Source organism: Vipera ursinii, assembly GCF_947247035.1.
Source record: "Vipera ursinii genome assembly, chromosome: 2".
Taxonomy (NCBI): Eukaryota; Metazoa; Chordata; class Lepidosauria; order Squamata; family Viperidae; genus Vipera; species Vipera ursinii.
This window is the reverse complement of record NC_139513.1, coordinates 91753255-91780426: the sequence shown is the minus strand read 5'-3', so window position 1 is coordinate 91780426 and position 27172 is coordinate 91753255. Positions and strand designations below refer to the sequence as shown.

The 27172-nt window shown below is 42.1% G+C and overlaps 1 protein-coding gene across 4 annotated transcripts in view; it reads right to left on the bottom strand.

The window, feature by feature from the left end:
• The window catches only part of ARHGAP26 (Rho GTPase activating protein 26), a 295272-nt gene that overhangs the window by 202361 nt on the left and 65739 nt on the right, over positions 1–27172 (bottom strand). For all 4 annotated transcript variants that reach the window (XM_083353575.1, XM_083353577.1, XM_083353576.1 and 1 more), the window contains one exon: positions 4266–4361. In XM_083353575.1, coding sequence (XP_083209701.1) covers positions 4266–4361 — 96 coding nt within the window. The remainder of the gene's footprint in view (positions 1–4265; positions 4362–27172) is intronic.

Here is a 27172-nt window from a genome sequence, read left to right as displayed (position 1 = left end):
TACCTTGACCTTTATTACTTTCCAGAAACAAAGCAAGTCTGTCCTATTGAAGAACCAATGTTTAAGTACCACTTTCATATTAGTTTTCATTCTCTGTTATTTGTTTCCATGCTATTTGAAGACATTGTGCTTTTTAAGTACTGTGACACCATATTCTAGTCTTACCCAAAGCATTGCTCTTTCTGTTACCTGTCCATCTTTCAAACAGGAGTATATATTTGACCTCCAAATGTGAAGACTCTAATTTTGCAGTTATCTTTTAAGCACATTTATACCTTCTGGTAGGTAGCTATCTAAATAAACCAACATGCACAAATATATTGATGCACACTTACATGCACAAATGCATTATACATGTACATATACTCACATACCCTATACAATCATATACTTACGCTATCATGTTTCCCCAAAAATAAGACCTATCCTGAAAATAAGCCCTGGCTTGATTTTTATGTCTGTGCCTAATATAAGTCCTACTCCAAAAATAAGCCTAGTTGAGACCCTACCCTCTGGTTGCACAAGGTGGGACGAGGCACACATATAAAAATCAGGCTAGGGTGGGGGAGGAGGATAGAGCTGCCCCACACGCCCCGCATCTGCTTACCTCAGGACCAGTGTAGCCAGGCCTCCCACACCCTGACACCTTTCACACTGCTGCCCCACTTCTTCTGCAGCCGCTTGTGGCCACTCGCAGCAGGATGCCACGTGGCACATTCCACTGGTGCCACCGCTCATGGCAGAACTACAGTTCACTAAACAGCAGTACCCGCACATTGTGCCATATGGCATCCTGCCACAAGAGCACCGTGGTGTCCTGCTGCGAGCGGCTGCTAGAAGCCGCAGAAAAAGTCAGGCGGTGATGCAACAGGTGTCAGGACATGGGAGGCCTGGCTGCGGTGGTCCTGAGGTAAGTGGGTAGGACATCCCCCCAAAAAAAGACCTAGTGCCTCTTTTGGGGAAACACAGTGTGTTTATGAGCTGCAGTGGTGCAGTGGTTACAATGCAGTACTGCAGGCTACTTCTGCTGACTACTGGCTGCCTACAGTTTGCCAGTTCAATTCTCACTGGCTAAAGCTTGACTCAGCCTTCCATCCTTCCGAAGTTGGTAAAATAAGAACCCAGATTGTTGGGGGGGAAATATGCTGACTGTGTAAACCAGAGAGAACTGTGAAGGACTGTGAAGCGGTATATAAGTTAAGTGCTATTACTATTGCTATTTATATGATTTTGAATACATGGTAGGGCAAAATGAATGGATGATTAGATAAAAATACAAAACGTAAGAATAAATATTACATCAGTCACCACTATCTTAGTCAAGAGGTTGATAGGTGATTGGAAATAGGTCTGTCACTTATTTATGTTTACACAGGCATTAGAGGGACACATCCCTAGAATGGGCACTGCATAAATGGTAGTTCATAGAAACGAGCTTTAATTTTATACAATGTTATCAACATTGTCATTTAATTTTAAGTGTATGCTTTATATGCATATATGTTTGTGTATTTGCATCCATATAACTGAGAAGACAACAGAACCATTTGACAATCTGTCAAATCAATAACAGAACACAAAGCATTGCACAGTCTTCAAAATTAGTGACCAATTGGCACCCATTTAAGAGCATACACTTGATGAGTTTTGAAGTATGATCAGTCCATCTGGTGCAGTGGCCTGCATAAAAACTGACCCTCTTTAACGAGTGCAGGATTAAGGTAATGTAATCCTTTTGTTTTCATTATATCTCAAACAAATAAAATGCTGGGGGGGGGGGGTTAATGTGGTAAGAAACAATGCAAATGAATGACATAACAATCTTGTCCCCAAGCACTAATCTTGCCTCATGTAGTAAGGCAAACATAAGCCTTTTCTTTTTTTTCTATTTTCTGTTTGGTTTGATGAGCAACAGGGAAGATTATCCAGAAAAGATAGTCTGGACTTTCAGATGAGACGTTATCTTCAACATGCATTCACCAATTGGTCTAAGTAGATAAACAAGCAAAAAAATGGCTCTGGTCCTAAATAACATCTCTGGGGGCAAATAAATAACATTCATATTTTGAGTTTTGTTTGGTCATTTGTTTTCCGAGGAAGAAGTTAAAAATAATTACAACAACAACAACAACAATAATAATAATAATAATATAAAAATAAAAACTTGGAAGGGACCTTGGAGGTCATCTAGTCCAACCCCCTGCTTAGGCAGGAAACCCAATACCATTTCAGACAAATGGCTGTCCAGTCTCTTCTTAAAAGCCTTCAGTGTTGGAGCATTCACAGCTTCTGGAGGCAGGTTGTTCCACTGATTAATTGTTCTGTCAGGAAATTTCTCCTTAGTTCTAGGTTGTTGGTTGAGGAATTCTGGGAGTTGAAGTCCACAAGTCTTAAAGTTGCTAAGGTTGAGAACCCCTGGCATAGAGAACTATTTTTGGCCTAACCAAGTTTAACAAGGAATGTCCAGTTTTCATATTTAGCCAAGCTATATGAACTCTTACAAATGATTTTGATATGTTTTTTCTAGATTTGGACCTGGATATGATATAGACAGCCTTGGCCACTCTGATGGATGAACTGTATCTAGAGAATATGAGGCACTGCAATCCTATTTATATTACAGGATCTCTCAGTAACTTCTGATACTGGTGACCATTTGTTTGGTACGCTTGAGAAAACTGAGAGGCAGACGTGCTATTTGCAATGATTCCTATAGCTCCAGGAGTTACCAAAAACAGATATTGGGAAAAACCTCATGTGGTTTCCTGCAAGGATTTATTTCTCATACTATTTAACATTAATATGAAGCCACTGAGAAGAATAAATAGGTTTGGCCTTAGTAACCAACCATTTCTTTGATACATAACCATACACTGCTATTCTTGGAGCTTCTGAATGTCTACAAGTTGTAAGAGACTGAATGTGAGAGGCAAACTGAAACTGAACATGAATTGTTACTATTTCTAGGACTGAACTTCAGGATTAAGGAGAAATAGAGATTCTGGACAAAACTGCATTCCTCTTCTTTAAGAACAAGGTTTGCAGGTTGGAGATGTTCCTGGATTCAGCACTGATGCAGGACAACACAAAACATTAGAGGCAAAGGAGAGCCTTTGATCAGCTCCAAAGGGTACTGTCAGAATCCATTTATATCACATTCATAAATGGATGTTTAAAACATTATTCCCCCCCCCCACATATGTATTCTGCCATCTCCCGAGGAAGGAGAAGCATACGTGGATTCAGCCTGCCTTAGGTTATTTCAAAGACCAAGGAAACCTTTTGAACTGGGGGGGATCAAAAGGGAGGGTTAGAGAAGAAGGCTTCTGGCTTGTGTTTTCTTTTAATTCTGGAGAGGAAGAAGGCAATAACCATAAAGATTCTAAGTTCCTTTTTTTTCCCATGAAAGGGATGACATGAAGTAGAAGGATGGGGGCTGACCAATTGGGGTTGAGGGAAGGGGGGTTGAACCGGGTACCCTTTATAAAATTTCAATTTGTAAAACAATACTAAGTCCTGTCTTGTATTCCCACAACCAAGCATGTCCTAGTAAAGATTCCTTTTGGACTAGAACTGACTCCAAGAGTTTTTGTCTTCCTAAGACGTGGTTTGGGGTGGGTCCTGACAGGTACACAAATTGCATTCCTACCTGAGTTCAGAGACATGGTTTCAGTAACTCATGGTAATGTACAACGGTGTCATCGTAACGCAACCCTCATGAGGTGGCCCTTGAAGTTGGTTTATACTGTGCAGCTGTTCCATAATGCAGAGTAGCACCGGGCCCCATCTTAAAATTTTTGAACACCTTACCTGGTTTAACAACTGTTCAAAGTGATGATTGCATGAAAACAGTGACTTACATCTAGTCCTAGGGTGATATGATCAAAATTGGGGCGCTTGGAAATACGTATTTACAGTATTTGTGGTGTCCCAGGGTCATGTGATCTCCATTTGTGACCTTTCCAAGGGGCTTCAGTCAAGCAAAGTCAATGAGGGAAGCTGGATTTGCTTAACAACCAGCATCAAAAAAAAAACACAACACAGATTGTAAAATCAGTGTGAACCACCTAACGATCACATCATTTAGTGACAGAAGTTGAAATCCCAATTATGGTCATAAGTCAAGGATTACCTGTAATAATTTTGAAAGCTCATCCTTCCTGACTACCGTAGGTATGTATGTTCCACTTCATTCTTATCTTGTATTCCTCCTATTTAAGCCACCGGATTGCCTCGTCTGTACAAATCAAAGCCTATGGACTTACCTATACATATTTCATCATCTGTTTCTGCATCGCCTATACACTGAAATTTGAAATCATTCAAGGAGTCTGCAAACTTCCGTTTTGCTGAAGACAAATCTATAAAAAAAAGAACAAAAGTTTTTTTGACGACAAATAATAAGCCACAGATTTAGCGAGCACAGTTCTAGCAATTTGTAGCAATGTCCTTCATTCTGTCATCTAGGCTATATAGGGCAATCTTAGATGTAAAATAAATAAATAAATGAAGGTTCTGTCGGAAAGGAAAACCACTGATCCATAAGTATCTTTCAAAAGTATTTTTTTTTACCAAATCCAAGAAAAGAACATTATGTGTCATAGGAAGCAAAACTGAAAGGCTTGCTTCATTACGGGCAAATCTTCAATGTTCCAACAACTGTAACTGGCAGCAGCTCCTACTATAAAAGCTATCCTTACAACACATTATTTAAAGCTGACATACTTGGTTAACTTTAAAAATGCACACAACTTCCAGTCCATGGTTTTAGTAAATTCTCCGAGGAAGGACAGGAAACAGAGCAGAATGAGGAAGGCCCCGTGATGCAAGCAATGTTTTAATAAACTATGCCCTTTAATTACTCCTATGCATCCTTTCCCCCCCCCCCATCTGAATAGTTCTAACATAACCATACCCGTATAGTTTGTTATTACTGCACTTCACTTTGTAGTGTTTCATTGTTCTTTTCCACAACGAAAGCCAAAGAGCTGAAACATTCTACGTGCCTTTGCCAGATAATGGCAAGAATGCTCTTTTGCTATCAGGGTTGAAATGTCACATAGTTTTCAAAAGGGATTTCTAAAAAGGAGGCTGGGATGGCATCACAAGACCTACAGAAAAGCAGCACTCACTCCAGCCTGCTTCCTCCCGATACCAACATTTGCTGTCATTCTATCTTGGCAAAGTTTCGAAATTTAGGCTCATTACATCAAGGAAAATTAATCCTGTCAGAACAGTTTGTTAAGGCTGCATCCCAACTGGGAGGAGGAAGGGAACATATAAACACCCTGACATCTATCCACATAAGGGGGAATGGAGATTGAGAGCGCACAGGAACCCATGTATGAAATTAAAAGTGGAGTAATGAAGAATTCTCTGCAAAAACTTTGGGACTCAATAGATAGCCAATTAGAAAACGCTTACGGAAAACTGATTTTGTATATAGTAACTGCAGTGAGACTATTACATACACAGCGATGGAAAAATACTGAAATGAGTATTTGAGTAGATCATGAAAATGGCAGAACATGTAGAAATGGTGCAATTAACCTGTTTTCATCAGGTACAAGACAACAAGTGGGAGCTAGTATGGTGTAGTGTTAAGGCATTGGGAGGCTATGAGTTCTAGTCCTGCTTTAGGCATGAAGTTACAAGATTACTTTCTCTCAGCCCCAGAAGAAAGCAATGGCAAACTACCTCTGAGAAATCTCGCCAAGAAAACTGCAGGGACTTGTATAGCCAGTCTCCGAGAATTGGACACAACTGAATGAAATTTTTAAAAGGCAAGTACTTAAAGACTGGAAATCTCTTCTAGACTTTTTGCTGAAAGTGGGGGAAAAATGAATCGATGATTTATGGATTTGCTGATTCAAGGGATAGAATATGTGAAAAAGAGAAACATGTTGTGACTTTAAAGAAGGAGGAAAGATAATAAATTTGTTGTTAACTGCTGTAAAAACAAATTGGAAACTACTTCTTTTCTTTTCTCCTTCTCGTTTCCTACCTGCAACTCTTTTCTACTTCTTTTATTTTTATTTTTATTTTATTTCACTCTATGTTGTTTCTTTTATGTTACTTTCTTAAACAGATAAAAATGTATTAAATCGGTTCTTTGGTCAGCTGGCATTCACAGGGTATTCTGAATCCTCACCTCTGATTGCTGGCTAAACTGTGAAATGGGCACTCTCAATCATAGTTCTTTTAAAGATGACTGAACAGTTGAATGTGAATAGTTATAATGGGCTATGAAAATAACCTTGGGAGACAGTCTGATAAGAGAAATTTGAGTCTAAAGGAGAGATGTGGGTAGAGAAAGCATTTCAGAAGGGACCTTTCCTAGTTCCCTGTAAAGGCAGGGGAGAGGAGAAGGGTTTTTTTGGACTTGAAAGATCACTGTAACTTTATAATAGTAATAGTATTAGTAGTCAAGGTTTTGATTTTCTGTCTGGACTACCTCGAAAGGCTGACAATAAGAAAAACGATGAGCGTGCCAGGGAAAATTAATTTATCTTGCTGACAAATCACTTATTGTACAGTGTTCAGCAACTCCTTGTTTCAAAAGATAAGGCAACATGGATATGGAGCTATTACTGTGACTTCTGTTTTTCTATTGACATCTGCCCCAAAGAGCAAAGCCACCCTGGAAACTGAATCTGTAACACAAGGAGGACGTCAACCAAAACTGTACAAAAAGCAAATCAATATTAACTTCAGTCAAGTCAGACTAGGGACACTGGATCTTCTGTTCGCACCAGATGTTATCTGATGCGCTTAATTTGAATGGAACAACATAGTCAACTTGCTACATCAAATCAGACAATTCCCAAATCTTTCCAAAAGCTTCGAAAAGACCACTTCTACATTTGTTCATGTCAGGGGAAAAAAGAAAATAGACAAACAAAAATCTAAACCTCTTCTGAAATGGAAGATTCAGACTACAGCCCTATTGCTCAGAAACTATTCCTGCTTTCTTCTTTCCTGAAAATAATAAGGAAGTGTTGATTACGTAAGGGCTGGTTTCCTTTAACCAGAACTTTTGTCTCTGAGCTTTTTTGCAGAGCACGATGTCCCTTTTCCTCTTCACTGCATGCACACGCCCTATAAGCTTAGCAAAAGTTTGCATTATGGAACGTGGGCATTTTGTCAAAAGGAGTTTACTACAGCATCATTCAGCCCTGGGATCTAATTGCCACATTCCACCATAAAAGAGGAGTGGAAAGAGACTTCACGTGATGGTTGCCAAACTCACTATGTCAGGGGTGTCAAACTCAATTTCATTGAGGGCCACATCACCATTGTGGTTGCCCTCGGGGGGGCGGGGGGGTATGGCCAGGGTGGGCGCAGCCTACTGGGTGGGCGCAGCTGGAGTGCGTATGGCCTACTGGGTGGGCATGGCCAGCTCTACATCATTGGCATCAAGGGTGCCTATGGGGGCCTGGGCAGGAGTGGGACAGATCTGGGGGTCTCTGGCAGAAGGAGGGTCTCTAAGCCAGGGCCAAGGCAGCGGTGACCGTTCCCTCACTGTTTCCAGGATGGCTTTGGGGGCCACATGAAACCACTTTGCGGGCCGGATCTGGCCCCCGGGCCTTGTGTTTGACATGTCTGCACTATGTGATGCTTATGAAGAGGCAGCAACCCAGACTTTGCAGAATGTATGGCTTAATAAGCTCTATTACACGTCACTTGAATACTCTAAGTCAGGGGTCTTCAAACTTGGCCCTTTTATGACTTGTGAGGATTTCTGAGATTTGAAGTCCACAAGTCATAAAAGGGCCAAGTTTGAAGACCCTTGCTCTAAGTGTTGATTAGTTCTGGGACTGGGGTGGGGTGGAGGTGGGACATGCTGCTGTGATGCTGGCTTGGAAGCCGCCACCTGTATTCTTATGCACACACAATTTGTATCTGTAATAGGTTCATGACTATACACATAAGAGACTCTGTGTACGTCTTCTCCAGTTGGAGAGATCCTATTTGTTCTGCCCTGATTAACGCTACTGCTGCAGTCATCACTTCCATAGACGTTGTTGGGGGGGGGGGCAGCAGGAATGAGGCTTTTTCCGAAATGTCAGTTCCAGCAGATCCAACAGCCTTGAATCGGAAAGGTGCAAAATGGTGGGAAGAGTCGTAGGTCCCTGCTGCAAGCTATATAGAAACACCTAGAGGGCTACGTATGGCTTATATCTCAGGGATTACCGGTAATCATCTCAGTTAAGTAGGCAGGCAGGCAGGTAGACAGAGGGAGGGGGAAGAGCGGAAGAGAAAAAGAGAGAAAGAGACAGAGAGATGGGAGGAAAGTCTCATCTGACATATTCCCAAAAATCTATAATTAATACTGGAGCATGAAGGATAAAGTCTTCTTCAAGTCAAGATTCAAGGACATGTCCACAGAGCTTTCTTGACTTTTTCCACATTGAGTTTTTTTTAAAAAAAATCAATAAGTAAACTCTCCAGTCTTGTCTACAGCTCAAGGGTCCTCTGGTTATCTGCCCAAACTAGGCTTGAACATTCTTAGCTTTCCCAAATTAACCAACGTCACCCGGGTGCCACTTAAACCATTGAAACTGGTAATAATATACAACTCAGGTTTGATGGATTTTAAACTCCTAGGTTTTGAATACTGAGTAAATTAAACTTCCTAATAATAATAGACTATACTGATCTCTGGGAAAATATTATAACAATATCAAATTTAACGTTCAATCTATATTGCACACTTTAAACATTTAGTTCCTATAAGAAAGATTTTTTTTCTTTGCCACTAGAAGGCAACCTACACCATTCTGCAAAAGACAGAATAAGAATTCCCCAGAACAAGGAAGCAGAAGGGACTGTGTTTCTTCACACTTCAGACAGAAAATTTGAAAATGATAAAGGACACCACAAATTCCATTAATTTGCTTTAATATTTTACATTTCTTCTGTTTAGGAAAAGCTCATTTAACAACTGTTAGTTAAAGACAAACAAAATTGCCAGTTTGGGATCAGTTTTCTTATGGAAAAGCTACAAAGTATTAATTTAGTGTTGATATAAGAAGCCATTTTTCAGACAGTTCTCCAAAGCCATGTCAAGTTGTCATCCTATTTTAGTAACTTAAAAATGGCAGCAAAAATGGAATAAATCTCTGTACCAATTTATTCTAACAGCAGTGACACAATATTTTCTCTCTAATTATGCTTTACAGTATTACTGGATAATAAAACATATTAAGCTCAGATGTTATACCAATGTCCTGGACTAATTGTCTACAGAATGGTTGGATGATATTTATAATTTCCCATCTGTAAATTAACAAGCAAGCAGAGCAACGTATTCTCATTTTAGAGAAAGATCTAAGCAGGAGGGAGGGAGGGAGGGAGGAAGGAAGGGCAAGGGAAGGGAAGGGAAGGGAAGGGAAGGGAAGGGAAGGGAATTCCAAAGATGCTTTTTCACAAAGCGACTGGACTTTCTTGTTTTTCTTTGAATTTGAAGACGTTTCATTTCTCATCCAAGAAGCTTCTTCAGCTCTGACTGGATGATGGGGAGAGCTGAAGAAGCTTCTTGGATGAGAAGCGAAACATCTTCAAATTAAAAAAAACAACAAGAAAGTCCGGTTGCTTTGTGAAAAAGCATCTTTGGGATAACTATGACCTGGATGACTGGGAATCTCCATAGGATAGGATAGGATAGGATAGGATAGGATAGGATAGGATAGGATAGGATAGGATAGGATAGGATAGGATAGGATAGGATAGGATAGGATTGCACAGCCATTGTTCCCATTGCAAAAAACAGTATAAACAAAACAGCTGTTGATCATGCCGAAAGTGATATTTATGCTGATTGTAATTTGAAAGGCCTACATTTAATTACACTTACACACACACACACACACACACACGGTACAAAGGTCATATAGCATCAAACTTAGAATAGATGTTAACAATACATAATGCGCATACTGGAAACTGTCACTTAGAATGATGCCATAGAAATATTTTTTCTTCACATTAATGTCCTTCATTATTCACTTGGCTTGCACAAAAAAAGACAGACTCAGGTACTCTCCATTCTTAACACACACGAGACAGCTATACAAAGACCCTAGAGAACATAATGCTGAAGGGAATTCCCACGCAGACAATGAACACTATTATTTGCACAACACTGACCAATTATTCACTTCCCACAAGAGATCAATTATCACAGTATGTCAACCTGAAACATAAAATATACACAGTGGGACCCAGAAACATGAAAAAGGTTACTGGCCAGATTACACTCTTCCAGAAAAGGAAGGCCAATTACTCCAAATAGTTTTTGACACTGACTTGCAGAGTCCCCTTCTCAAAATTCCACAGAGACTCAGAGGGAAATAAATCTTTAAAAATTGTTGGAATGCAAGTAAAATAAGACAAACGTGCTTTTCTAGAAATGGTTCAGTGTAAACCGTTACATTAATGCACTGCATCACTCGGCATTCTCAGAATATAATCTCAGACTGTAATAAATTCTCAAGAGAAGACAAATCCATAAATGGAATCTAGACACACTCTATACTAATATTAGCACTTTGCTATAGGGGTCACCAGGGATGCAGTGGCTCAGTGGGTTAGGATGCTGAGTTTGTCGATCAGGTCGGCAGTTTGGCGGGTCGAATCCTGAGTGCCGTGTAACAGAGCGAGCGCCTGTTTCTCGTCCCAGCTTCTGCCAACCTAGCAGTTCTAAAGCACGTAAAAATGCAAGTAGAAAAATAGGGACCACTACAGTGGGAAGGTAACAGCGTTCCGTGCGCCTTTGGCGTCTAGTCATGCCGGCCACATGACCACAGAGATGTCCTTGGACAAGCGCTGGCTCTTCGGCTTTGAAACGGAGATGAGCACCGGCCCCTAGAGTTGGAAACGACTAGCACGCATGTGCGGGGGAACCTTTACCTTTATAGGGGCCACCAAAATTTCGGCTACTAGGACTTACAACCAGCATTAGGAGCCCAATCATATTAGTGCCTAGCTATGCCCCGAGTATTCCACTGCAAACCAGGGGAAGTTTGGAATTTTGACACTATTGTGCTTGGAAAGTCTGTTTTTGCTGTCTTCCATTCCCTCCTACATGGAAGTAGCAATTTCAATAGTAAAACTTCTTCCCCTCTCCAAGAACCCCTTTTCTTTTTCTAAAGGTTCCCTTCTTCTTCTTCATTTTCTTTGCTCTTAAAGGCTCTCATCTTCATGATCCCTTCCCTTATGATCTCTCCCTAATATTATCACCATAGAGATCAATGGGTGGGACCCACAGTTTGCTTTTGCAGCAGCTTTGGCAAGCACAGTTAATAGTAGCAGGCAATGCAGGAAAATTCACACAGCCTGCAAAGACCCCTTCTCTTGATGTATAAGGATAAAGAGATTACTCCCCTGATTTGCTACGCAGAATGGACTGGCGTAAATGCACCTCCTATACCAGTGATGGCGAACCTTTTAGAGACCAAGTGCCCGAACTGCAACCCCAAACCCACTTACCTATGGTTGGGTGCCAGGTGGGCGTGGCCCATTGGGTGGGTGTGGCCAATTGGGTGGACGTGGCCCGTTGGGTAGGCGTGGCTGCTGTGGTAACGGCAGACTGGGTGGGACTAAAAAGTTCAATCAATCAATTCCAACTTTGCGAAATCTTTTTTTCCCCGCAAGAAGTTGAAACTGATTGGTTGATTGAACCTTTGTTTTTTTGCACACGGCAGCGGCGGCCTAAAGAAAAAAGGTTTTATAAAACCTAGCTGAAGGCCTAGGACTGGGGCGATGGCACACGTGGCCAGAGAGAGAGCTCTGCGTGCCACCTGTGGCACGTGTGCCATAGGTTCGCCACCACGGTCCTTTACACAATTAAATCATGTTTCAGGCATGCAGAAGGCAGACAAATAAACCCAGAAGATTTTAGGATGATTCTAAAAAGCTTGGAGATCCAGTCTAGTGTACTGGATAAGGCAGCAGGCTAGAAAGAGAGACACTGGGCATTCTAGTCCTGCCTTAGGCATGAGGCCAACTGGGTGATCTTGGGTCAGCCCTTCTCTCAGCCCTAGCAAGAAGTAGGCAATGACAAACCACTTCTGAAACCTTGCCAAGAAAACTGCAGGGGTTAGTCCAGGCAGTCACCAGGAGTCAACGCTGACTCGAAGGCATGCACAGCACTAAGGAATTTGAAAAAGCAACAAGTATTTGGCACTTTCAACAAGGTTGCTTCAGAGGCTTGTTATTCTAAAAAGTGACTCTTCATTAAACAGCAGAATGATGAATGATAATTTTACATTTGGGGCATCTTCCTTTTGCGTAATTTACAGTAAACAGTATGGGTGTACTTCTCCATTTTCTGAGTTTCCACACATTGTAAGATTGTTGATACACAGCTGTGTTTTTAAATATTCATCCTGTGCCCACAAACAGTAAGGTTCTCCAACAGTTCAATTCATCTAAAATCTCAGAGGGAACCACCAGCAGAATTGCACTGAAATCCTGGTTCTGAGATACAATGCCTATATTGTACCACCATCACCACCATCATCATCATCATTTTAGCCATTGTTCATCATTGCAGGATGAAGGTCTCTTCTGCATGTTTTCAACCAATACAATCCAGAGCTTTCTTTTGCCAATTGGGCCCACAATATTTGCTGATATCATTAATCCATCTTGTTTTTGGCCTTTTTTGTGGACACTTTTTATCAAGTGTGATCCATTCTATGACTGCCTTGGTCCACCTGCCTATATTATTATTATTATTATTATTATTGTTGTTGTTGTTGTTGTTGTTGTTGTTGTTGTTGTTAATCTAGAATTTAAGAATTTGGACATTGGCTATAACACAAGCCAAGACTCTTGTTTCATCCTAGTTTACTGTAAATGAGTTATACGCAAACGCAAATAACACAAGCCAAGACTCTTGTTTCATCCTAATTTACTGTAAATGAGTTATATGCAAACGCAAATAATGAATTCACTCCTTGCTTGTCTTTAATTAAGCAAAGGTAACACCCTGTAAAAATATTGCCAGGACACTCAAACTAAGGTCCTACTGTATCTATAATTCTTGGCATGTTTTGAATCAGTGAATTAGGATCCCAATCAGGTTCTGCTATCATATCATAAGTAATCCATTTCTGGTATGTCTTATCCACAAGGAGAATCAAATCGACTGCTTTATGGAGAGCATTCTAGAAAGGTGATGCTACCAACAAACAAGTCTTCCTAGTCAGATGATAGACTCATCCTGTGGAATAATCAGCAAGGTCTCTTCCAGTGATATTAGTGTTTATACAGCCAATATCGGGGTAGATAATTCAATAACTACAGTAATCTGGTACCAGGTTGACCTAGCCTTAATGTAACCTACGAGAACCATGAATATGATTTGGGAGTTATCTTAGTTAAAAGTAGACATATAAGTTCCAATCACTACATTTGTCTGGGAAATACCAAACAATTCTATTTTTATCAGAATTAACGAAAACTGAATTCCTCAAACGTCCCTAAACCATACCAATTGTTCTTCATGAAATATATTACTTAAGAGCTACGGAATATGCAGCAGATATCACAGTTTGTCACACAACCTGAGGCTCCTTTTCTTGTATGGCAACTTGGAGTCAAAAGTACCGTATTTTCTGGCGTATAAGACGACTGGGCGTATAAGACGACCCCCTACATTTCCTGTTAAATTATAGGGTTTGGGCTATACTCGCCGTATAAGACTACCCCTCTTCCAACGCACACCAAATAAAAATTAAAAAACATCAGATTTGATTTTAATATGGTAATTTTAATTCAAATGCTTATGACATGCAGGTACTTACAGTAGTAGGAAAACTGTCACTTATAAACATAAGGCTGTTTGTCATCAAACATGTAAACATAAAACAGTGCAAGTGGATTAAACTTTAATAATAATAATAATAATAATAATAATAATAATAATAATGATGATGATGATGATGTTAGAAGGGACCTTGGAGGTCATCTAGTCCAACCCCCTGCTAAGGCAGGAAACCCTATACCATTTCAGACAAATGGCTGTCCAGTCTCTTCTTAAAAACTTCCAGTGTTGGAGCATTCACCACTTCTGGAGGCAGGTTGTTCCACTGGTTAGTTGTTCTAACTGTCAGGCAGTTTCTCCTTAGTTCTAGGTTGCTTCTCTCCTTGACTAGTTTCCATCCATTGCTTCTTGTCCTGCTTTCAGGTGCTTTGGAGAATAGCTTGGTTCCCTCTTCTTTGTGGCAGCCCCTGAGATATTGGATCACTGCTATCATGTCACCCCTCACCCTTCTCTTCGTTAAACTACACATACCCAATTCCAGCAACCGTTTCCTATTTTCCTAATTCACTTTTTCACTTTTCCTAAATCACTCTAAAGCTTTCCCTGCGCAGAGCCTTAAGTAAGACCAGCTGCCTGCAATTAGTGCAGGTTCGCATCCCACCAGGCTCAAGGTTGACTCAGCCTTCCATCCTTCCGTGGTAGGTAAAATGAGGACCCAGATTGTTGGGAGCAATAAGCTGACTTTGTAATAATGCTGCTTGTGGGGGGGGGGGGGTGAAAGCTCTAATAAGCAGGCATATACATAGAATGAAGGCTATTGCTAAGCACATTGATTTGTGCTTTAAATTGTAAGCCGCCCTGAGTCTTCGGAGAAGGGCGGGATATAAATGGGATTAAAAAAAAAGACCAAATGGGAGATCCGCTCCAGGTTTTCCAGCCAGCCCGCCCAGTTCCTGAGTCAAATGTGTCCTTAGAGCTAAGCAGCTGCTCTGGCTGCGGCATTCCCCACCTGCCTTTCAAGTTGGGATAGACTTCAACAGCTGCTCTTCAACTTTAGAAGGAAAGATGCCCAGACCCCAGCCTGTAAAAAATCACAGACTGCAGCTTCTACGCCAATTGGTCCCACTTTCCCTGCGCAGACTAAATGGGAGATCCGCTCCAGGTTTTCCAGCCAGCCCTCTCTCTAAAGTTTTAGCACCCGGTGTATAAGACGACCCCTGACTTTTGAGAAGATTTTCATGGTTAAAAAGTCGTCTTATACGCCGGAAAATACGGTAATGTAATGTAAAAGATAGAATTCTTTGGGTTTGCTGTCTTACAAACTTTATAAAATCATTTTTTTGAATTTTGTACTCAGGGAGGAAAAACATTTTAGTCTTCTTGAAGTTTGTGATTGGCCAGAATTTGGCGCAAAATTATTTTAAAAACCTCAGTTCAAAAAATGGGCATTTGTAAACACAAATTACTAGTAAAAAAAAGGGAGCCTGTAGACGAGAGGGAAGGTACATAAATCTAACGAATAAACAAAATAAATACAGTAAGAAAAATGAAATAAAATTAAACCAAGTATAGTGCTAAAATGAAAACAAAGGGAAATCCATAAAATTGTCACATCCCAAATGAGAGAGCTTCATTTTCACATTGAAAATATACTTTGGTCTTTCATCTGTTGGGATGGGGATGAGAAAGAAGTTTAGCTTCTCTGGAGCTAACTCTTACGCATGTGTGTGAGTGTGCAGACAAATCCAAATTCTCTTTCATCTTTCTATGGTAGTACTTCTTCCAAGTTAAATTTTAGCTACCACCTGCTCCTAACAGCAGACTTCACTTCAGCTAAATTATTATTTTTCAACTGATTATAGGATCATACGTACACTTAGTCCTCCACTGCCCACGCTTACCAGAAGAACATGAAAAGCATACAGCTGTACAAATCATAATCTAAAATCTCAGATTTCTGAGCAGGTTGCTGCTGTTAATGTTGCTGTTAATAACATATAGTGTATTTCTTCATCTTCTCAGTCCATACAAGGGCTTTCTAACATGGCGCTTGGCCACTCATTCACATAGCATGCCAGATGTACAGGATCCCATTTACAGATAGTCCTAGAATTACAAATGCTCATTTCGTGATGGTCCACAATTACAACAGCCTCAGAAAGGATGCTTTACTGCTGATAAAGCACTTTTGGTCATTGCAGAATGTTGCATCACCACCTTCGTGGTCAAATCATCATGACGTGGGTGTTTAGAAACCTGTTCACACTTATGACCGGTTGCCAAGCATCCCACAATCATGCGACTGCCATTTGCAGTCTCAGTCAGCTTCTCCAGAAAGTCAATGGGGGAATCAGCAGGGAAGATTGCAAGCTGCTTCCACCTGCTTGAAGACTCCTTCTCATCTCTGGGGGGGCTGGATGAAAGTTGCCAGCAAAGGGGAGCTGAACTCCTTCAGCAAGGTAGAGAAATGCTGCTGTCATTAACACATAGTATATTTCTTCATCCATCCAGTGAATATAAAGGCTTTTCTAATTTGGCCCTTTATAATTCACCCAATAACATGCATAGCAGACATGTCAAACACAAGGCCCGGGGGCCAGATCCGGCCCGCGAAGTAGTTTCATGCGGCCCACGAAGCCATCCTGGAAACAGTGAGGGAACGGCCCCCGCTGCCTTGGCCCTGGCCCAGAGACCCTCCTTCTGCCAGAGACCCTCAGATCTGTCCCACTCCTGCCCAGGCCCCGATAGGCCCCATTGATGTGAACGATGTAGAGCTGGCCATGCCCACCCAGTAGGCCATACACACTCTAGCCACGCCCACCCAGTAGGCCATGCCTACCCAGGCCATACCCACCCGGCCCCCTGAGGGCAACCGCAATGCTGATGCGGCCCTCAATGAAATTGAGTTTGACACCCCTGATGTATAGGATCCCATTTACTGATAGTCCCCAACCTACAACTGTTGGTTTAATGATGGTCCAGAATTATGATGGCCTCAGAAAGGGTGCTTTAGGGCCTGTAAAACACTTCCAATCATCGCAAAGAAGTTCCCAACCCTACCATTGGAGCCCCATGTATGGAGAGAAGCTGAACTCCTTCGGCAGGGTACAGAAATGGGATTTCATTTTTGCATCCTGCCAAAGGAATTTCCCTCAGGGCACAGAGGGGAGCTGAAATCCTTCAGCAGACAGCTCTTTCAGCCAGTCCCCAGAGAAAAAAGGGAAGTTAAGCAAAGAGAAGAGTGGTAAGGTAAGGAGCACATGGTGCCTCAGATGGGTTGGGAGACCCTGGGAGGCCTGGAACAGGGTACTTGCAAGCGTTTGTCTACTCAAAAGGTGAAAATCCCACCAGGATTTCAGCAGGGAAGATTTGCAGTTCCTGAATGGTACCTCCAGCATCTCTCCCACCCTCCCGAGGCAGCCTGTGCTTATCTAGAACTCTGTCAGCTTAATAGCAATAGCACTTAGACTTATATGCCACATCAGAGTGCTTTGCAGCCCTCTCTAAGTGGGTTGAAGAGTCAGCATATTGCCCCCCAAAAGCCTCATTTTACCAACCTTGGAAGGATGGAAGGCTAAGTCAACCTTGACTCAGGATTGAACTCCTGGCAGTGGGCAGAGTCAGCCTGCAATACTGCATTCTAACCACTGAGCTACCATGGCTCCACAACCTGCAAGATGACCTGCAAGATAGCTTCACAACTATAATGGTAAGTGCAAGGATTGCAGTTATTGAGAGAAGCAGTCACATGGTGGTCTTGCTTGATGACTGCTTTGTTCAATGACTGAAATTCTAATCCCAATTGTGGACATAACTGTAGGGCTATTTTTAGTAAGGGAAATTACAGCTTATCTCATTTTTTATAAACATACACACAATATATGACATACAGAGATGCATAGACATATGCAATAAGTAAGTTTATTTCTCCAGTTGAAGTATTTTTTTTTAAATTAGCCTTTCCCCAAAAGCACTCATATATAGTTGGATTTTTAACTGGGCCACAAGTTATAAAAAACTACTATAAAATCTTCAATGATAACTAGGAAAACTCACATAAAATTCCAGTGGGTAAGGGCTAGCTTACCTTATGTCCCAATTTCAGTATTTTAAAAACCATAAATTCAAACAGTCCAAAGATGCAGTTCTACAAGAAACAGATGAAGGTTTTCTCAACCTCAAAAAGAAACTAAGAGAGGACTTAGTTTCATCTTCTAGAAAGGAATCCTAAATCTTGTTACATTTCACAAATTAAATTAATTCTCTCTGTGATTTCCCCTGTGCACCAACATTATTGGGGGGGGGAAAGATAAGAATCAACACAAGGCAGAAATATGAAACTATCAATATCTCCCACGGTATATAAAGTACAGGACCCAATTTTCTGCTAAGCATAATAGATACAGACATAGATTAAATACTGAGATATCCATATATAGAACTCAATTGTCCAAAGGAGCCAATTTTAATTGCTCTGTTCAAGACCAACTTGAATAGAGACGGGTGAGACCGGGGCAAGAGGTCAGCCAAAAGTCTTCTCTCAATTAATGGGTCATCTGAAACCTCTCTTTATTTTATTCTATGTTACCTCACTGTAGTCTGAGATAAGGTAACTCACCTTATCTTATTGTGTCTTACTTACTAGCTTCTGCCTTGATATGGCCAATTTGCTAATCAGTAAAGTATATTTAATAATAATAATAATAATAATAATAATAATAATAATAATAATAATAATAATAAGTTGGAAGGGACCTTGGAGGTCATCTAGTCCAACCCCCTGCTCGGGCATTATATACATATTATAACAATAAATGTTATAGGTAAAGGTAAAGGTTCCCCCGCACATGCGTGCTAGTCGTTTCCGACTCTAGGGGCCGGTGCTCATCTCCGTTTCATAGCCGAAGAGCCAGCGCTTGTCCGAGGACGTCTCCGTGGTCATGTGGCCGGCATGACTAGACGCCAAAGGCGCACGGAACGCTGTTACCTTCCCACCGTAGTGGTCCCTATTTTTCTACTTGCATTTTTACGTGCTTTCGAACTGCTAGGTGGGCAGAAGCTGGGACGAGTAACAGGCGCTCACTCTGTTACGCGGCACTCGGGATTCGACCCGCCAAACTGCCGACCTTCCAATCGACAAGTTCAGCGTCCTAACCCACTGAGCCACCGCGTCCCTCAGCCACCGCGTCCCTCAATAAATGTTATAGCTGCTCTTAAATAGGGGTAAGTGCTGTTTTTCCTCCTCCTCCACTGTCCCTGTATGGGGGCAGACAGCAAACATTGCTTCCTTAGCTTTGCTCATGACTCAGTTCCTCATGGAGAGAAGCGAAGAAACAGAGGAGGAGGAAGAGGAGGAAGAACGGGTGGCAAGCCTCTGATCTAAGACCATAAGCAATTCCTTTTCATGTTTTTTTTTCACATAAAAACATCTTTGTACCAACACCATCCTTTCCATCTTATGAAACAGAACGATGCGTTAAGAAATCTGGTCATCTTACAGATGAGTGAAAACTTGTGGATAGTTTTGGACTTTTTGGATTATTGTTCCTGGGTGTTTTTTCCCCATCTCATTATTCTTCATTCTTACGTTTTAATAATAATAAAAAAATCCTCAAGAGAAACACAGTTTGAACATAGCTATTTACATACTATATGCAACCAAACGCAAATTCTCTATTTTTCCCTATTTTACAAATAGCTTTTCCTTTTAAATGTTGTAAATATAGGAGACAGAATTACAACCAAAAAAATGATAGGTATCTTGTGATGCCAGGGTCTATTTGCTTGAGAAAGATGTATGGATATTTCAAAGAGATTTCACACTGGTTGAGCGATAAATCCTGCACCACAAACACAGTTCATTAACTTCAGTCAAATCCAGTCACTCCGTTCCAGTCAGATGGGTGACTGTACACGGGTTGAAAGACAAAGTGTCGCCTTTGGAAAGCATTAATTAAACTGAGTAGCAAATGATATAAATGTATCAGTACTATTTCAAGTACAGGTTGTCCTCAACTTACAACCACAACTGAGCCCAAAATTTCTGTTGCTAAGTGAGACAGTTAAGTGAGCTTTGGCCTATTTTACAACCTTTCTTGCCACAGTTGTTAAGTGAATCACTGTGGTTGTTAAATTAGTAACATGGCCGTTAAGAGAATCTGGCTCCCCCATTGGCTCTGTTTATCAGAAGGTCACAAAGGGGGATCACGTGACCCCAAAACAATGCAACCGTCATAAATATAAGTCAGTTGTCTGAATTTTGATCAGGTGACCATGGGGATGCTGCAATGGTCAGTCACTTTTTTCAGTCCTGTTGTAACTTTGAACAGTCACTAAATGGACTGTTGTAAGTCGAGGACTATTTGAATACTGTTTCTGAATACTGTTTCTGCCCGGTGAGCTTCCTCCTCACCAAAATCAACTGTAACCCTTCAGTCAAAGCTTGCAGCCTTTCATCATCAAACAAGGACATTTTGTGTGCATTGGCATTGTGTGCAGTGCTCTCTGTAGTTCCTGTCATACTTAGACCTTATTGTTTCTGGCTTCTCTGAACAGCAAATACCATTCTGCATTCAGACAAAAAGGCTTTCCAAGTAAAAAGAGATTAAACAACTCTTTTAATGCCATTTACAATGATTGTACTAGTGATTGATTGAGCTGTATGAAGTGAGTACTGGGGATTGATTAATTATGCACCATCAAGCTGGTGCTGACTTTTAGAACCACACAGAGATTTTCTCCATAGTGACCTAACCAGGAATTTCAGCTCTTCCAATGGCATACTCATTGCCACTGTTAGTGAGTCCATCCATTTGCTGCGTGTTGTCCTCCTTTTTCTTCTCTTTTCCCCAGCATTAAAGCCTTCTCCCCTGAGTCCCAATAGGTTCATTTGAGCCCGTAGAACAATGGGGCCAAATGTCTATGGAGATTCTCAGTCATCCAGGTCATAGTTATCCCAAAGATGCTTTTTCACGAGGCAACTGGACTTTCTTGTTTTTCCTGAAGACATTTTGCTTCTCATCCAAGAAGCTTCTTCAACTCTGAAGCTTCTTGGATGAGAAGCCAAATGTCTTCAAAGAAAAACAAGAAAGTCCAGTTGCCTCGTGAAAAAGAATATTTGGGATAACAATGGGGCCATTTTTAACAATGGGTCAGGGTCGACAGTGAGGAACTGGCTTCTATAAAAGGAAAGGATAAAAGAGAGAAATATGCAAAACAGCACCTTATTGATCCAAAACTTCTGTCTGTCCCGTGCATGTAACCCCACTGGCCTAGTTCTGGGATAGACAATTATTTTGACTAGGTGGCACATCTGTAACCTTGATAGACTCCTTTAATGTTGTAAAAGAGCCGTGGTGGCACAGTGGTTAGAACGCAGTATTACAGGTTATTTCTGCTGACTGCCGGCTGCCAGCAATTTGGCAGTTCGATTCCAACAGACTCAAGGTTGACTCAGCCTTCCGTCTTTCCAAGGTCGGTAAAATGAGGACCAAGATTGTTGGGGGCAATATGCTGTCTCTGTAAACCACTTAAGAGTGAGCTGTAAAGTACTGTGAAGCAGTATAAGCCTAAGTGCTATTGCTATAGTGCTATTGCTATCTCCACAGATGTCACAAAGAAGTAACCTCTTTTCACAAAATAATTTTCATAGTAAGCCTGTCCAATCAAAACATATATACATATACATACACACACACACACACACACACACACACACACATCAGAAGACAATGTTGGTCATTTGTCAGTCCTCTTTCTATCACTGTAGCTGACATTTTGTAATGTGCAATGTGCAGAGATGTCCACACTGGAGGGGAGGGGGCAGCTCCTGTCATTTTTATTTTCCAGGAAGTCTTATGGCATGAAGATAGTGCTAGAGCTGATGCTTTGTTTTGCAAGAGCCTGTTTCTTATTTAAGATTTTTTTAAAAAAAATATGATATTTGCAGGGGCAAGGAAAATTTCATAGCATATTGATGCTATAGGCCCTCTGCCCTTGTTCTACATAGTCCAGCCCTGAGTTGTTGCTGGGATTTTTTTTTTTTTTGTGCCTTCAGGTCAGTTTTGTTTCCTGGTGACTGCATGGACAGGTTTTGCTGCAGTTTTCTTAACAAGGTTTTCAGAAATGGTTTGTCATTGCCTACTTCTTCCTAGGGCTCAAAGTGTGACTGGCTGGCTTTATGACTAAGATCAGTTCAGAATAAATGCCGAGTCAGTGTTGACTAGGGCAGGTCCAGGCAACTTTGTTGGCAAGATTTCAGAAGTGGATTACCATTGTCTCTTTCCTAGGGTTGAGAGTAAGTGACTGGCCCATGATCACCCAGTTCGTTTTGTGTCTAAGGCAGGACCAGTTTCTAGTCTGACGCCTTAACCACAACACCAGACTGGGCCCTCCAATCCTGGTTAGCAGTCTCTAAAACATAAATGCAATTGAGACAGCAGGAAATGGTCCTGAGAGCCTTCTCATGAAAAGTTTGCGTTCCTTGCTTTCGGAACTGCTCTCCCAGGCAGTTCACATGATATATTTATCTAATGAGCAAGAATCTTTGTAAGAGTTGAACATTCTTTGAGCTTAGAAGCATTTCTCAATTATCCAACATTATTATTTTTCATAATGTGGCAATATTTTTCCCCATATATAGCAGTTTTTCCATACAAATAACCTAATTTGAATTTGATACACAGAGCAATGAAAATTTGGGGCACAGGAATTCCCACAACATGAGGAAAAATATTGTGGCATTACTTAAAAAAAAACCTTAAGATAATTGAGAAATGCTTCTAAGCTTACTCAGCACTTTAGACAGTGTTCAGCTGGAAAAAAACAGGTGAAATTTGAATTATTATTCTGGCTTCAGAATTCCTAGAACTAGTGTCCATTATGTCCTCTCATTATAAATAGTTATAATTATATTATAAATAGTTCCAGTAGTCATATTATATAATGTAGATCCTGTGACTTTATGTATTAACATTGTATTAAACTGATGTGATAAGAAGAGAAAGCCAACTTGGAGACACAGCCAATGCCATTATCCAATGCCATTGTGGCTGCCCTCCCCGTTGTCCCCATCAAGCTAAAGAACCAATATTTTTTTATTGTTTAAGACTGCTGAAAAAGTGTTTGAAGTTGTCTTTTTGGCTGGCTTTTATATTTCAAGTGGGGGGAAAAAGCAGAACGTATTCTCATTGAGCAGAGCAGCATATAAATGCTACAGAAAGATCTATTTAAAACAGGTAGTCCTCAACTTACGACAATCAGGCCCAAAATTTCCATTGCTAAGCAAGGCAGTTGTGAAGTGAGTTGCACCCATTTTACCTTTTTTTCCACAGCTGTGAAGCGAATCACTGCACTTGCTAAATGAATCATGCAAATCTGGCTTCTCCCATTGACTTTGCTTGTTGGGAGATGACTGGGAAGGTTACAAATGGTATCGCAGGACCCTGGAACATGGCAACTGACATAAATATACGCCAGTAGCCAAGTGTCCGAATTTTGAGTGTGTGATCACAGGGATGCTGCAACAGCTGCAAGTGTGAAAAACAGTCATAAGTCACCTTTTTCAGTGCCATCTTCAAACAGTCACTAAACAAATGGTTGTAAATCGAGGACTACAGGAACTAAAACAAAGGATCAATACTATTAGACCACTTCAAAGAGCTAAGAGCATTTATTGCAAACTTGGCAGTTTGCAATTTCAGAGCCTTTGAGAACCAAAAGGCCTCCCAATGACAAAATAACTAACAGAGAAGATGCCAGGCAGATCACTTTGAAGAAGGCCTTCCATATTAGGAGACAAGAGTGTTTCCACCACACTTTAGTGTTTGAGGGCATGTAAGAATACTGTTCTAACAGTTGCTTCAGGGGGAAAATAGTTTACCACTGCAAAGATGTTAGCCCATGGATAATGTTGAATTGGCTATATCACAGAAGATGAACTATACTTACTCTAAAAGAAACAATGTGCTGTAACATACAGATCTATTTCGGTACTTCCTCTCAAATTGCAGTGTGTTGCTTAGTAACTTTACATTTAAAACAGGAAATGCAAGTTTTCCAAATTGTGAGGCTTCCTTCCAAGTTAGAAAGAAAGGGAGTATGAAAACATGCTGTAGCCAGCCCCCTTGGAGCCCTCTTTCAGAACAGGGGTGGAATAGCATGTGGCCCTCCAGATGTTTCTCAGCAAGAACTCCCAGCATTCTTCCCATTAGTTCTGCTAGTCAAGAATGGCAATTCAGCAATATTTGGAGGACCAGAAATTTCCCACCCATTTAGAGGGAGTAATCATCAACTATGATTGAGTCTCCTGCGCCATAATTTAATCAGACTAGCACTATGATGTAATCTGTGAGGTAAGTTTACATTTCCTCATCAGCCTACTAAAGATAACTGTATACCTCTTCACACATTAGTTCATCCTAAGCTTAGTATAAGAATGATGCTAAAAATAGGTTTCTTGTGAAGAGTTTCGTCCGACTTCACTCAGTTCTAGCTGCTGCTCTGCTACTCCTAGTGCACTGTGGAAGGAAGCTTGGTGCTATGCTTGAATATGCTGTCCATCTAGTTTAAGTGCCTCTAAAGGTAAAAACTGGAAGGAAGAAGAAAATCAGAAGAAATTCAAACCCAGACAAAACACAGACTAGATTACATAGATATGACTCACTGTTAAGTGATCATATAGTTATGAAGGCACAATATTAAGCAGGCTGTTACACAAGAAGCCACATTCTATCCATCTCTTCCACCAATGAGTACAATATCATTTTACTATGCACCTGTCTTCATATGCATTATAATATATAGGTAGTCTTCCCCTTACAACCACAACTGAGCTCAAAATTTCCATTGCTAAGCAAGACAGTTGTTAAGTGAATTTCACTTCATTTTATGACCTTTCTTGCCACCCTTGTTACGTTAATCTCTGCGGTTGTTAAGTTAATAATAGTAAAGTATTTATGGCTTCCCCGCTGACTTTACTTGTTAGAAGGCTGAAAAAGCGGGATCACATGACCCCAGGACACTGCAATCATCATATACCTATCATCCTTACCCACAGCCCAGTCGATGCTCTGGTGGAGGCCTGGGAAACGGCTGCCACCAGGGCACTCGACTGCGTTGTACCCATGCGACCTCTGACCCGTTGGGCCCCATGGTTCTCTGTGGAGCTCCGGGAGATGAAGCGTCGGAGACGAGGTCTAGAGAGCGGTTGGAGATCCAGCCGATCCGAATCCAACCGATTGCAGTTAAGAACCTTTATAAGGTCTTATCTTGCGGCGATAAGGACGGCGAAGTCTAACTACTTTGCCGCCCTTATCACGTCCGCAGATAATCGCCCGGCCGCCCTGTTTAGGGTGACTCGCTCCCTCCTTAACCAGGAGGTGAGAGAGGATCCCTTGCAGGGACAAGCCGAGGAGTTTAGTCATTATCTGGCGGACAAAATCGCTCGGATCCGGACCGGCCTGGACTCTGACTGGGCAGAGTCTGATGTGGAGGAATCAGGCGGTCTTGAGCACGTTATCTGGACTGAGTTCGATCCTGTTTCCCCTGATGATGTGGACAGGATCATGGGGAGACTGAGCACCACCACCTGTTTGTTGGATCCGTGCCCCTCCTGGCTAGCTTATGCGGCTCGGGAGGGAACACGAGGCTGGTTCCATGCAGTAATAACTGCTTCTTTGAAGGAGGGTGTCTTCCCTGCCGCCTTGAAGGAGGCGGTGGTGAGACCCCTTCTCAAGAAGCCTGCTTTGGACCCGGCTGCTTTAAACAACTATCGTCCAGTCTCCAACCTTCGCTTTCTGGCGAAGGTTGTTGAGAGTGTGGTGGCGCATCAGCTCCCTCTGTTCCTGGAGGAAACTGATTATCTGGACCCGTACCAATCGGGCTTCAGGCCCGGACACAGCACGGAGACGGCATTGGTCGCGCTGGTGAATGATCTCTGGAGGGCTAGGGACAGGGGTTGCTCCTCTATCCTGGTCCTATTAGATCTCTCAGCGGCTTTCGATACCATCGACCATGGTATCCTGCTGCGGCGTCTCAGGGGGTTGGGAGTGGGAGGCACCGTTCTACGGTGGTTCTCCTCCTACCTCCAGGGCCGCTCGCAGTCGGTGTTGACAGGAGGGCAGAGATCCGCCCCGAGGTCTCTCATTTGTGGAGTTTCTCAGGGGTCGGTCCTCTCGCCTCTCCTGTTCAACATCTATATGAAGCCGCTGGGCGAGATCATTCGTGGTTTTGGGGTGGGGTATCACCAGTACGCTGATGATACCCAACTTTTTCTTTCCACCCCGAACCAACCCAGTGATGCCCTCTCCGTGATGTCCTGGTGCCTGGAGGCGGTTCAGGTCTGGATGGGGAGAAACAGGCTTCGTCTCAATCCCGCCAAGACTGAGTGGCTGTGCATATTGGCATCTCGGGTTAACCAAGTTATTCCACCTCTAACGATGGGGGGTGAGGTGTTACCCCCCATTGATAGGGCTCGCAACTTGGGCGTCCTCCTGGACTCACGGCTCAATTTTGAAGACCACATAGGAGCCGTGACCAGGGGGGCTTTTAAACAGGTTCGCCTGGTGCGCCAGTTGCGTCCCTATCTGGACCGAGACGCCCTACGCACAGTTACTCATGCGCTTGTGACCTCCCGTTTGGACTACTGTAACGCTCTCTACATGGGGCTGCCCTTGAAGACCACTCGGAGGCTTCAACTGGTGCAGAATGCAGCCGCGCGAGTTGTAATGGGGGTCTTCCGATACTCCCATGTAACACCTCTACTCCGCGAGCTGCATTGGCTTCCGGTTGCCCTCCGGGTGAAATTCAAGGTGCTGGTTATCACCTATAAAGCCCTACATGGCCTGGGTCTGGGCTATTTGAGGGAACACCTGCTGCCGGCATCAAACGCCCTTCGCCCAGTGCGCTCCCACAGGGAGGGTCTGCTCAGGGTTCCGCCGGTAAGAGATTGCCGGCGGGTGACACCCAGGGATAGGGCCTTCTCAGTGGGAGCGCCTGCCCTCTGGAACCAGCTGCCGGTGGAGCTGAGAACTGCCCCCGACCTCCGATCATTCCGCCGGGGCCTGAAGACCTGGCTCTTTGAGGTCTCGGGCCCAGGCTGAGGAGAAATTTTTAATTGGGGTTTTAAGTGTACAGGGTCAATTTAATATTTTTTAATTTGGTTTTTAACTTTTGTATGGTGGATTTTTTAATTCCCTGTAAACCGCCCTGAGTCCTCAGGGAAAGGGCGGTATATAAATGTAACTAAATAACTAAATAAATAAATAAATGAGTTAGTTGCCAAGTGTCCAAATTTTGGGATCACGTGACCATGGGAATGCTCCAAGAGATTTTTCCTAAGTGTGAAAAATGATCATGAGTCTCTTTTTTTTGTGCTGTTGTAAAATTAAATGGTCACTAAAT